Source organism: Mobula hypostoma, chromosome 23, assembly GCF_963921235.1.
Source record: "Mobula hypostoma chromosome 23, sMobHyp1.1, whole genome shotgun sequence".
In the NCBI taxonomy this organism is placed as follows: domain Eukaryota; kingdom Metazoa; phylum Chordata; class Chondrichthyes; order Myliobatiformes; family Myliobatidae; genus Mobula; species Mobula hypostoma.
In genome coordinates this window covers 8659695-8673972 of record NC_086119.1, presented here as the reverse complement: position 1 = coordinate 8673972, position 14278 = coordinate 8659695, and the positions used below count along the sequence as shown (strand labels likewise).

Sequence of the window (14278 nt, the reverse complement as noted above, 5' to 3'; positions counted from 1 at the left end):
ATGGGGGGAGGGCAGCTTCGTTTTCCTTAATCTCTTTAGGAAGTGAAGATGCTGTTGTGTTTTCCCACTTAGTATCAGTAACTGCTCAAAAGTACATCTTTTTAAAATGTTTTGACAATCAAGTCTTTCTTTTGCACTCGTTCAAAGAGTTTCACTCTGAAGTGCATTGGCCTCTGTTGGGTAGGCAAATTTCCCGGCCATGAAGGTCCCAGGAACTCACAATATGAAGAACCACTTGTGGCGACTCACGACTTTGAAGAAGCCCTTTTCTTTGACCAGTTCCGTGTTATACCTCACACTAATCTGAACTCATGATTTGGCACACGAGAGGCGGTGATCAAACAGTTTGATCACAGCCACCCCAAAGAGGAGAGAAAGTTGGAGATGCTTGATAGTTTTGATTGTTTAATTCCTTAAGGGGAACTTCCGGGCAAAATCCCAATCCCTGAAACTCTCCTTCTCTTTGGAAAGGAGAGGAGGAAACAGGAAAATGTATACGTATTTCTCAAATGTTTTTGTTCTATTCTAGTCGAGAAATAAAGCAAATTGACCGAGTTTCTAGTTTTGAAATGACTCAACAGTGGTGCGGAGGGGCGGACCCGGAAATATTGTGCACGGTTCCGGTAGCCCAGTCGGAAGGGTTTGGCCGGCGGGATTACCGGTGCCGTTGGTGTAATGGCTCCGCTGCTGCGGATTTTCTGCGTGCACGGTTACCGGCAGAACGAGCGCTCGTTCCGCGAGCGGACCGGCTCCCTGCGGAAACTGCTGCGGAAGCGGGCAGAGTTGCTCTACGTGTCGGCGCCGCTCAGGGTGCCGCCTGTAGGGGGCCCGGAGCAGCAGCTCGGCGGCGGAGACGGTGAGCGCGGCCGGCCGGCCGGGGTGGGAGCCAGGGAGTGCGCGGCAGGGAGGGAGGGAGGGAGGGAGGGAGGGAGGGGTGGGTTCGAGAAGCTATTCGGCCCGTTTATCTGTGCTGGTCGGCTCTGGCTCTGCAGATCCTTGTGATACCGGAGCCCGCACTAAGTTCTAGTGCCCACACCGTCCGGAAATGCCGGCACTCAAAGCTGAAGCTTAATAACAACCACTTATAACCCGGTTTATAAATTAGATCATAGAGGCCGAATAAATTCTCTGATCTAATTTATAACGCCCCCCCCCCCCCGCCCAGTCATCCCAGAGCTGCGTCAGGGGTGTTTTATAGGACAACTAACCTACTACATTGTCAAAAAGGTGGAGGAGTTTTGAGGAACGTGATGGAGATCAGAGAGGGAGGTAATTCCGCAGCTGAAGCTGACAGCAGAGAAGTGTTAGAAGCTGGAATCAAATCGATTTTGTTGTCATATACAGTGAAGTACCCATACAATAATAAACCTGCTTGCAGTAGCATCATCGGCAGGCAGAATCAGACAACACACTGAATATAAAGTACACATAAATTTGACTAAACAGTGAAGAAAAAGACCGTGTGAAACAAAAGTACAGTCAGAAACAAGCCCATGGTAGTGCTAAGGGTGGTTAATAGAATTGAAGGAGTGCATGGATCTCAAAAGGTTTACAACTGGAGGAGTTTCGAGTCAATGGGAGGGGTTTGGAAACAAGAAGAATTTGTTCAGTACCAAAACTTAAACAACATACCTATATATGTTAGCCAGTCTACCCTCCATGGACTCTGTCTACACTTCTCGTTGCCTCAGCAAAACAGCTAGCATAATCAAAGACCTCACTCACTCCCCTGTCCCATCAGACAGAAGCCTGAAATCACGTACCACCAAGTTCAAGGATAACTTCTATCCCACTATGATCAGATTCTTGAAGGGACTTTTTGTACAATAAGATGGACTCTTGGCCTCACAATCTGCCTTATTATGATCTTGCACTTTCTCAGTAGCTTACACACTTTATTCTGCACTGTTATTGTTTTCCCTCATTCTCCCTTACTGCATCGTGTAATGATCTGACCTTGTATGAATCGTACGTAATTCAAGCTTTTCACTGTCTTGAAAGGCGGCACAGTGGCATGGTGGTTAGCACAACGCTTTACCGGGGTTCAATTCCTGCTGCTGCCTGTAAGCGTTTGAATGTTCTCCCCACAACCGCGTGGGCTTCCTCCCACAGTCCAAAGGCGTACTGGTTGGTAAATTAATTGTAAATTGTCCTGGGATCAGGCAGGATTAAATTGGGGGTTGCTGGCTGGCATGGCTGGAAGGGCCAGTAGGGCCTGTTTTGCCCTGTATCTCAATAAATAAACAAACAAAGGTGACAATAATTAACCCATACCCATAACAAGAAGTCTTGTTCTACAAAAGTTTATCACCGTCAGTTTTGGAGTCTTTATTCATTTCCCCTGCTTTTAATTTGAACACATTCTTACGGGAAAAGGTTTCAGATTTACACCATCTTTGATGTGAAATTGTGCTTTCTTTTCACCTAGCCCTGAATCGTCTAGTTCTCAATTTACGGATTTGTCACCTTGAGCTGCCTGAGGAAATGTTTTCACATTATAAATACTTTAATTGTCTTTAACACTCCAATTGGACTTAATCAATACTCAAGAAATTGTAGATTATATTAATTTAGAGATTCAGTGTGGAATAAACTCTTCTAGCCCTTTGAGCCACAGCTCCCAGCAACCCCTAATTTAACCGTAATCGAATCACAGGACAACTTCCCATGATTAATTAACCTACCCAATATGGGAGGAAACCAGAGGACCCAGAGAGAGTCCATGCATTCCATATGGAGGAAGTACAGAGACTCCTTACGTAGTACGCCAGGATTGAACTCTGATCTTGACACCCTGATCTGCAGTAGCGCAGCGCCGCACTAACCATTACTCTACCCTGGTACCCTTTGTGCCCTGCTGTCCTAATGAGTGAGTGACAGAACTGGACAGCATTGAACTCGATCAGTCACCTCCAACTCGACCATGACCATCAGTGGACACATTTCCATGTTAATCCCATCTCCCGGCACTCGATCCATAGCCCTCTTTAGCCAAGTGAATCAGCTGCAGCTCTCGTGTCTATGATCTGTGCCCTTAGGCACCAGAGGAGTTTTAACAGGAAGCTGTAACGATAAGTGGGTTTTAAGAGGGCGTGATACAGAAAAGAGACGTAGAGGGGGAGGGAGGTAAATTCCAAAACTGAAGGTGACAGCAGTGGATTGAGTGCCTCGGGGGAAGTGTTAGAAGCTGGAATGAAATCGTGCTTGTTTCCATATGCATAATATATCCAGCAGTATATCTTTTCTAAAATTTCTTCAGGACTTCAGGTGCATCAAGGAAACATTTTTGTGCAAAAAGGTTCATAAATAGGGTGCTGGACACGAGAACATACATCGGGAAGATCATGCTGAAGGGAAGTAGAATTAAATGGTCTGGAAGCGGGAAACTTTCAAAAGTTATAATAGTGAATTGATAGATTAAACCACAAATGATCAATAAATCAATTTTTATTTAATATTGTCCTCTCATTGAAGCACATGAAATGTTTAGTCATAGTCATACTTTATTGATCCCAGGGGAAATTGGTTTTCGTTACAGTTGCACCATAAATAATTAAATAGTAATATGTAAATTTTGCCAGGAAATAAGTCCAGGACCAGCCTACTGGCTCAGGGTGTCTGACCCTCCAAGGGAGGAGTTGTAAAGTTTGATGGCCACAGGCAGGAATCACTTCCTATGACGCTCTGTGTGCATCTCAGTGGAATGAGTCTCTGGCTGAATGTGCTCCTATGCCCAACCAGTCCATTATGTAGTGGATGGGAGACATTGTCCAAGATGGCATGCAACTTGGACAGCATCCTCTTTTCAGACACCACCGTCAGAGAGTCCAGTTCCATCCCCACAACATCACTGGCCTTACAAATGAGTTTGTTGATTCTGTTGGTGTCTGCTACCCTCAGCCTGCTGCCCCAGCACACAACAGCAAACATGATCGTACTGGCCACCACAGACTCGTAGAACATCCTCAGCATCGTCCGGCAGATGTTAAAGGACCTCAGTCTCCTCAGGAAATAGAGACAGACAGAAATAGTACCTGTCAGGAAACAGACCAACATTTAGTCACTTGGTTTAGACAAGGGGTTCCCAACGTTTTCTATGCCATGAACCAATACCATTAAACAAGGGGCCCATGGATGCCAGCATGGGAACCCCTGATTTAGACATACCTGCTTGCAGTAGCATCACGGGCAGGTAGATTCAGAGAGCACACTGAAGCTCCTCTGATACCATGTAAATGCTGTCAGTGACCCACCTTCAGTCACTGTGTCAAGCAGTGCTTTCCAAGTGCTACCACTCTCTGGGTGAAGAAGGAACTCTACATATTGCCTCTGGATCCTCCCTCCCCAAACCTTCAGTGCTGCAGTATTTGTGAAGCTATTCTACCCATCCTGCGGATATAGCATCCCCTAAAAGCAAGTAGTTAAAATAAAAGGTGTAGCTTGCTCAAACAATCTGATTGACACTAGGAAGCTATTAATCAAACTATTATGTTTCATTCCCTCAGAGACTCCATCGACAGAGACCGAGGCAGACAGTCGTGGTTGGTGGTTCTCAAACTCAGAAGAGGAGAGCTTTAATGCTTTGGACCATGTTGAGTCCTGCAAAGGACTAGAGGAATCGCTGGAGACCATTGCCAAAGCCATGGCCGAGTTGGGCCCGTTTGATGGTATATTAGGCTTTAGTCAAGGAGCAGCTCTCGTGTCCATGATCTGCACCCTCAGGCAGCAGGGAGACCCCAGGTTCCAGTTTAATTTTGCAATCCTCATCGCAGGTTTCAAGAGTAGGTGCAAACTGCACGACCATTTCTACAGGGAGCCCATTACACTTCCTTCTCTGCACGTATTCGGTGAAACCGACCGGGTCATCCCTGGGGAGCTGAGCCAGGAGCTGTCCACCTCCTTCCTGAATCCTACCATTCTCACTCACACAGGAGGACATTTTGTCCCAGCCTCTGCACCTCAGAAACAGGTTTACTTTGAATTCCTGGAGAAGTTCCAGCAGAAGTAATCAAGACCATAAATGCTCATACCATTGAAACATTTACTGGAGATGTGATATATTCAAATTTTATTAATAGTAAAGAAAAAGAAAATCACAAATTATTATTGTTGCAAATTGAAGGGAGAGTATCCATTTAAAAAAATATATTTTAAGTAGCTTTATTTGTGACATGTATATCAAGTCATTCAGTGAAATGCATCATTTGCATCAAAGGTGAACAGATGCTGGAGGCAGCCTGCAAACACCACCATACTTCTGGCATCAACATAGCTTGCCCACAACTTTCTAATCCCTTAACCTGTATACCTTTGGAACGTGGGAGGAAACCGGAGCACCTGGAGGAAAGCCAGAAGGTCACAGGCAGAATCCATAGATGCTGCCTGACTTGCTGAGTAACTGCTGAGTAAGTGGTTAGACATTTAGGACTGTCAAAGAAGGATTGTGATTCTTTGAAATTATACTCCTCAGGGGTACGTAAATGCTCAGTCATTACTTATGCTGTTGAGATGGAGGTTTGGGCAAGAAAATATGATGGAGGGAGAGAATCGATAGTTTTTTGTCAAATGGTTTTGAGGTGCTCTATAGGGCACAACTCCTTTTACTTGTTCCCATGCCAAAGGGCCACTTGGAGCGCCGTGGCACAGCAGTCAGAAGTGTCGTCCCAGCTCTCAGCAGTCCAGGTTTGATCCTGGTCTCGATGCAATTTGTGTGGAGTTAGCTCTTTCTCCCTGTGACTATGCAGGTTTCCATCCGGTGCTCCCATTTCCCAAAGGTGTGCTAGAAGGTTAATTGACTGCTGTGAGTTTCCCCTGTACAGATCAGTGGTAGGAGAATGGGGAAGTCAATGGGCTTGTGAGAGAGAATACAGATAAGTGAGGGAGTGGGAGCTGAACGACCTCTTTATATGTTCTATGGAGGTATAAAGAACAAACAGCACTAGTTAGCACAATACTGTTTCAGCACCAGCATTCGGGGTTCCATTCCCACCGCTGTTAGGAAGGAGTTTGTGCGTTCTCCCCGTGGCCACATGAGTTTCCTCTCACTTTCCAATGATGTACGGGTTAGTGGGTTAATTAGTCACATGGGTGTAATTGGGCAGCGCGGCTTTCTTGGGCCAGAAGGGTTTGTTACCACGCTGTATCGTGAAATAAAAATAAATAAATATTTGTATTGATCAGTTGTTTGTCTCTTGGAGTGAAGGAGGATGAGAGTTGACTTGAGAGAGGTGTACAAGATGTTAAAAGGCACAGATCAAGTGGATGGCTAGAGTCTTCTTCCCAGTTAGAAATGGCTAATACCAGAGGATGTAACTGGAACCGGAGGGAAGTATGGGAGAAAGGGGTGTCAGAGGTAAGTTCTTTACACAGAGAATGGAGAGTGCCAAGGGTTGTGGATCAGGCTGAGACATCAGGACCATTTGAGGAACTCTTAGATAGGCACATGGATGGTAGAAATGGAGGGCTATGTATATATATAGCTAGGATGTCTGAGACTTTTTCACGTTACTGTGGTAATTTTATGTATTGCACTGTACTGCTCCCCCACCCCCCAAAAACAAAACAAATTTCATGTCATGTGATTGATGATAATCTTGTGGGTCTCTATTGTGGACTGAGAGTGGGAAGGGGGCGGGGAGAGGGGAATCACGGCTAGGAAAAGGGGAAGAAAGAGGGGAGGGAGCCAGAAACACCAGAGAGACATTCTGTAATGATCCATAATCTAATTGTTCAGAATCAAATTACATTGCATGGTGCCACAGGGCTGGGTGTGTCTGTACTCGTGCCATCCCTGACCCTGGCACTCCTCTGCCACCTGTTCCTCCCCCCCCATGATGTGCCACCCTCGCCATTCCCAATATCCTTTGTTCCTACCAGATTTACAAACTCACTCCCTGCTCCAAGTTGATAAATACAGTACTGTGCAAAAGCCTTAGGTGCTCTAGCTCTCTATATATATACACGTATATACACATATACACACACACACACACACATATATATATATATATCATAGTACTGTACATCTGAAAGGAGATGTATTCTAAAGGCTGGATTGTGTAACGATGGCTGACATGAGAAGTCAAAGACAACATAAAAGCAAAGTAAAGGCATATGTTGTCGCAAAAAATTAGTGGGAAGTTAGAGAAGCTTTTTAAAGCCAACAGAGGCTGTGGAAGGCATGAGCAGTATGACTGAAGTTCAAGAGTGTCGGGGGCAGAAGTGAGTGCAGTTGTCATTCTAAGGAGAAGGTGCTTGGGAAGCTGAAAGGCCTGAAGATAGATAAGTCACCTGGACCAGATGGAATACACCAGGATTCTGAAAGCTGTAGCTGAAGAGATTATGGAGGCATTAGTAATGATCTTTCAAGAATCATTAGATTCTGGCATGGTTCCAGAGGACTGGAAAATAACATATCACTCCACTCATCAAGAAGGAAGAGAAGTTTGATTGTTAAGGATGAGGTCCCAGGGTACTCAGGAGCACATGATAAAATAGGCCGAAGTCAGCATGATTTCCTCAAGGGAAAATCTTGCCTGACAGATCTGTTGGAATTCTTTGAGGACAAAGGAGAATCAATGGCTGTTGTGTCGTTGGATTTTCGGAAGGCCTTTGACAAGGTGCCACACATGAGGCTGTTTAACAAGCTAAGAGCCCATGGTAATACAGGAAAGATACTAGCATCGATATGTGATTGGCAGGAGGCAAGTGTGGAAAGAAAAGCCTTTTCTGCTTGTCTGTTGGTGACCAGTGGTGTTCCCCAGGGATCAGCATTGGGAATGCTTCTTTTTACATTATATGTCAATGATTTGGATGACAGAATTGATGGCTTTGTGGCCAAGTTTGTAGACAATATGAAGATAGGTGGAGGGCCAAGTAGTGTTGAGGAACCAGGGAAGCTGCAGAAGGACTTAGTCGGATTAGGAGAATGGCAGATAGAATACAGTGTTAGGAAGTGTATGGTCATGCACTTTGGTTAAAGGAACAAAAGCGTAGAATATTTTTCAAAACGGGCGGAAAAAAACAAAAATCCAAGGTGCAAAGGGACTTGGGAGTCCCCGTGCAAGATTCCCTAAAGGTTACCTTGCAGGTTGAGTCCGTGGTGAGGAAGGCAAACACAATGTTAGCATTTATTCTGAGAGGGCTAGAATATAAAAGCAAGTTTGTAATACTGAAACTTTACAAGGCCCTGATAAGGCCTCATTTGGAGTGTTGTGAGCAGTTTTGGGCTCCTTATCTAAAAAAGGATGTGCTGATATTGGAGAGGGTCCAGAGGAGGTTCATGAGAAAGATTCCAGGAACAAAAAGGTTAACATATGAGGAGCGTTTGCTGGCACTGGCCCTGTACTCACTAGAATTTAGAAGGATGGGGGTGGAGGTCTCATTAAAACCTATTGAATGTGGAAAGGCATAGATAGAGTGGATGTGGAGAGGATGGTTCCTACAGCGGAGGAAGTCTTGAACATAGATGAGGAAGAACTCCTTTAGCCAGAGGGTGATGAATCTGTGGAATTAGTTGCCACCTGCAGCTGTGGAGGCCAGGTCATTGGGTATATTTAAGGCAGAGGTTATAGGTTCCTGATTAGTCAGGATATGAAAGGTTATGGAGAGAAGGCAGGAGAATGGAGTTGAGAGGAAAAATGGATCAGCCATGATGAAATGGCAGAGAAAATTCGATGGGCCGAATGACTTAATTCTGCCCCTTTGTCTTATGGTCTTATTTTCTAAAAGGTTAGCACAACATTGTGGGCTGAAGAGCCTGTACTGTTCTATACTGTGTTCTCTGAATGGCCTTTTTTCTGAGCAGCGCGGTAAATACCTTGCAATCTCTGAGTCGGAACTTGCACTCTGCCAGAACTATGAACCTCATCACGAACTGACACTGTTCTCCACCAAGGCAGAGCTGGAGAGAAGCCAAGGAAAGAGGGAAGAAAGTTTGTATTTCACAAATGGAGTGACTTTTCTGCTTCTGCTGGGGTTGATTGTGTGATCTCATAAAGTGTTGACACTCTAATAGGTTACACTTGATTTTATGTCAAGTTATTGTTCAATATATCAAGCCATCTGCTGTGAGGCTGATGGCAGCTTCTCCCTGGGGTCTCTGTTTACTTCCTGTCATCTTCTGTTTCCAAATAAATCCATCAAAGTGGACTCTAAGACAACCGAGTTGATGCTTCAACTCAGAAAGAAGAGCGTACTTAAGTTTAAAAAAACAGAAAACGCTCAGCAAACTAAGTAACATCCGTGGGGTGAGAGGCACAGTTAACATTTCAGGCTGATGTCTATGTTGGCTACACACCTTGGAATACATCCTTAGGGCTGCCTGTGTGAGGGTTGGTCTGACAGACAATGGAGAGTGTGTACTCATTCTGCACCTCCTTGTCTCTGGTGAGACAACCCTGTTGCCCAGGAGTTTACGAAAACAACAGGAACATTGGGTGACTCTGGGAGTGTGAAGAGGAATGTGCTGGGAAATGTAGGAATGGTATAACTCAATTAATTATCAGTAAGCTAACTCTGGAACACCTGGTCAATGAAGATGCAAACGTCAGGATGCTCTTCATTGACTACAGCACAGCATTCAACACGATCATCCCCTTGAAACTCATGACGAAGCTCCAAGACCTGGGCCTCGATACCTTCCTGTGCAACTGGATCTTCGATTTCCTCATTTGCAGACCCCATTTAGTACAGATTAGCAATAGCATCACACAGGTTGTGTGCTTAGCTCCTTGCTCTACTCACTTTCTAGTTACAACTGTGTGACTGAGCACTGCTCCAATGCTGTATTTAAGTTTGCTGAAGACCAGGTCAAAGGTCGTGGCGAATTGGCATATAGGAGGGAGATTGAAAATCTGGTTGATTTTCACAACAACCTCCCACCCAGCATCAGCAAAACTAAGCAGCTGATTATTGACTACAGGAGGAAGGTGGCCGAGTTCCAAGAGCTGGTCCTCATTCGGGAAGTGGAGGCGGAGAAGGTCAGCACCTTTAAATTCCTTAGAGTTAACATATCAGAGGACCTGTCCTCTGACCAGCACATAAGCATCATCATGAAGCATATCACCAAAACTTTGACAAACTTCTACAGATGCACAGTGGAGAGCATCTCAACTTGTTGCTCATAGCCTGGTATGGCAACCCCAATGCTCAGGAACATAACCGGCTTCAAAAAGTGGTGACAGTCTCCACCACCCCCCCCCCCATACTTTCCTCCAATCACCTTAAAGTTCACCCTCGTATTAGTCATCTCTGCCATGGCAAAACGTCTCTGACTATCCACTTTGTGCTGCAAAGTTCAAAGGATATATATTATCAATGTATGTAAGCAGTATGCATCCCTGAGATTTATCTTACCACAGACAGCCACAACACAAAAAAAAACATCAACCACAAAAGTCAATGAAAGAGTCCAGACGTGTTCAGTTTCAGTTCCATTCTAGTTCAATCTAGCTCTGTGTCGTTCGCCCCGAACAAAATCGCACAATATAGCAACAGAAAAAGGAGTGATCAGAAACCAGAAACACATCGATATCAGAAATGTTGTATTTGATATAAGGTGCTAAAACAAAGCCCTGATCCTTACAAATACGTAAAAGAACTCATGGGACTGAGAGAAGTAACGCAGTTGCCCCAGCAGACTGGATGATATTCATCCCTTAACAAATCGCGCAAAGAGAACAGATTATCTCATCAATGTCATAATGCTGATTGTGGGCACTTCCTTTTCACAAGTTGGATGCCACATCTATATTACAGCAAAAAAAAATATGTCAGAAGTACTTCATTAGTTGTAAAGCATGTTGAGACATCCGGAGATTTTGAAAGGTGCTATCTGAGTACAAGTCTCCCTTTCATAGGTTCAGGCTTGCAAGGGAACAGACAACTTAAAAAAAACTGCTGTTCATCACCTTCATTTGCGTAAGCATCTGTCATCTGTGGCTTGCTGCTTTTTGTGTGTGTGTGAGAGAGAGATGAAACGTGGCGCGTTTGTCACTGAATGTTAAAACAATCATCCTGTGTCCAATGGAAAAAGAGATAGATGCACAATCTGGCTGTAACAAATTCCAGACTCATCTTGGTCACTGAATGAGTACGGCTACGGCTCAGATGCAGGGGATATTTTGCATTGATGCAATTCCTGGACTATTTTTGCAAATCTTGCACAACAGGAGGCCGGGTTGAGATGCATAATTCACCTTCAGTCTTTTGCTCCTCAGAATCATTTTACTTGGAAGATTAAAAACATAAAAACAATGAGAAATAAAACTGTGTCAGGTTTTTTTTTTGCTTGAAATCATTTAATTGGCATGGTTCTAAGCTACAAGTTCAGAGCAGGCCTGTTTTCAAAGATTTCAAAGTGTGGGAGAGTTCTGAAGACAGAGTACCCCCGGCAAGCGCTTGTCACCACACAAAGGGATGTTTTTAACCTTCCCTTTCTCTTGAATTCTCCATGCTCAATAATTTACTTTCAGTTTTCTTTCATCTAAGGCAACGGCTCCCAACCTTTTTTATGCCATGGACCAATACAATTAAGCAAGGGGTCCATGGACTCCAGGTGGGGATGCCTGGTCTAAGGGCATGTGGCTTGGTGGATAGAACTCTCATCTCAGGTCAAACCCCAGAGAGACGTCCATACTCATCTGAGGATATCAATGTCCACAGCCTCCCGACTGATCAAGGCATCAAACCACTTTCAATAGCAGAGAGCAGATCATGGGATCGAGGATTTGGGGAAACTGGCAGAGACCGGACATGATCACATTGAATGGTGAGGCATTGATGATCTACTCCTGGTCGCATTTTCTTGTGTTTTCATGGAAAAATGGGGTGCTCGTCTGGTAAATCCATATCACAAGGTATGTGCATTTGTGGTGGAAAGTTTCAGACACAGCTAAGCATTTCCATATCAAATGAAAGATTTGCTGTCCAGCCTCATCTATGAGTAATAGTGAGTAATAAAGCAACTAATAGAAGGGGTGACCCTTTGATACCCTGATCCTCGGGGACATTTGGACAGGTACATGAATAGAAAGGATTTAGAGAAACATGGGCCATGTGCAAGCAAATGAGACAAGCTCAGATAGACGTCTTTGTCAGCATTAACGAGTTGGACACACACAACGCTGGAGGAACTCAGCAGGTCAAGCAGCACCTATGGAGGAGAATAAACAGTCAAGGTTTGGGCCGAGACCCTTCATCAGGACTGGAAGGGTAAGGGGCAGAAGTAGGATACGAAGGTCGGTGGAGGGGAAGGAGTGGAAGCTGGCAGGTGATAGGTGAAGCCAAGTGAGTAGGTAGGTAGGAGTTTGTCAAGGTCCAGTGCCCCCAGTGCGGTCTGCTCTAAATCGGTAAGTCCAGACATAAATTGGGGAAGCATTTTGTCAAGCACCTTCGCTCCATCCGCAACAGGTGAGATTTCCCAATGGTCACACATTTCTTCCCCATTCTGATGTTTGGACCAACAACAACTGAACCTCTTGACCTGCTTTTATGCATTGAGGTACTGCCACATGATTGCCTGGTTGGATATTTGCATTAACGACCAGGTGTACCTAATAAAGTGGCCACAGAATGTGAATGAAAATCTTTCTGCTTTCTTATACTGACCCAATGGATTACATGCTAGTTCCCTGATTGCAACACTGGTTCATTGTGTTCCCACAGCATCACTTTACCGTTCTCCCTTCTTGTTGTCATCAAGCCCTCCAAGCAATTGGAAGGTCCTGTGGTCTGACAGATTATTTGAGAGAGCTAGTTGTTGATGTCTGCAGCCTGAGAAGAGCATCATTTTTTGTAAGTATCAAAAATCATTTTCTTCCTCAGAGCCTCCAATTAGGCTCTCAGTGTCGAGTTGTGGTTTGGTAAATTATGACATCCTGACAGTTTTAAAAATCACATAATGGATTCACAATGCTATAAGGGGAAGCTTTAGACTTACAAATTACACAGGCATTACCCCTGTCTTGTGTTTCTCTTCCATTTTTTTGGTTGCCCAGTGACCAGGTAACAGATGGTCAGTGTAGAACTTCCCCCACTGTAATCAAGCTAAATAAAATTTTTGGTTACACCACATTTAGAGTAGGGAATGCTGTTCTGATCACCAGATTACGGAAAAGGCGTTCTGGCTTTGGAGGGGGTGCAGAAGAGGTTCGCCAGGATGTTGGCTGGATTGGAGAGTATTAGCTGTTTGGGATGTGTCCTCTGGAGCATTGGAGGCTGATAGATGGAGGGTCCACACAGGACTTCAAGGCGAGTGGTCCCTGATTTGAATGTGGCTGGTTCCCTGCACATCTTCCATCCGTGCCGGTTTGAGCATCAAACTAGCAACTCGGCCTCATAAAAAGAAACGGACAAAATGCTAAGTAAATGGCAAGTTGCCACCTGATGAGCTACAAGGCACAGGGAGGAAAAACTAATTTAGTATAAAACTTTGAGAGGCATAGATAGGGGATAGAGGCTTTTTCAAAGGATGGAAATATCAAAAACTAGTTGCCAGAGCTTTAAGCTGAGAGGGGAAATGTTTGAAGGAGAGTTCTGAGGCAAGTTTTTTACACAGAGGGTGGAAGGTGTTGGAACATGCGGCCAGGGACCTGGTGGGAGCAGAAAAACTAGCAGTTCATGACACATTTAGACAGATACATGAATAAGTCCATCACGAGTAAAGCCCTCCCAACCACTGAGCACATATACACAAAGTGTTGTTGTAGGTAACCAGCATCCATCATCAGGGACCCCCCACCACCCAGGATGGAGGAAGATACAGGAGCTTCAGGACTCACACCACCAGGTTCAGGAACAGTAATCACCCCTCAGCCATCAGACTGTTGAGCCAAAGGATATAACTTCACTCAACGTCATTGAAATGCTCCCACAGCCTATGGACTCACTTTCAAGGACTCTTCACCTCATGTTCTCAATATTTATGTATTGTTTGCTTATTTATTTATTTATTATTTCTTTACTTTTGTATTTGCACACTGGCTGCCTGCCCCATTGGTGTGTTCTGTCATTAATTATATTACGGTTATTTTCAGTTACGGATTTATCGAATATGTCCTCAAGAAAATGAATCTCAGGATTGTATATGGTGACATACGTATATGTATTTTGATAATAAATTTACTTTGAACTTTGAAATGACAATTGAGGAACATAGACAGCCAGAAGGAATTAGTTTGCATGGGCATCATGCCTGGCTCAGACATCATGTGTCGACAGACCAATTCCTGCGCGGTAATATTCCACATTCTATACTTTTTGTTCCATGTTCTAATGT

At 44.5% G+C, this 14278-nt stretch overlaps 1 protein-coding gene across 1 annotated transcript; it reads left to right on the top strand.

Annotated features, from left to right (window-relative positions):
- The first annotated feature begins 618 nt into the window (after positions 1 to 618).
- ovca2 (OVCA2 serine hydrolase domain containing) lies at positions 619 to 6174 on the top strand. Its single transcript, XM_063031947.1, has 2 exons — positions 619 to 856; positions 4506 to 6174. The coding sequence occupies exons 1-2, from the start codon at positions 676 to 678 to the stop codon at positions 5006 to 5008; spliced, it is 684 nt and encodes a 227-aa protein (XP_062888017.1). The 5' UTR covers positions 619 to 675; the 3' UTR covers positions 5009 to 6174.
- Positions 6175 to 14278: the final 8104 nt, after the last annotated feature.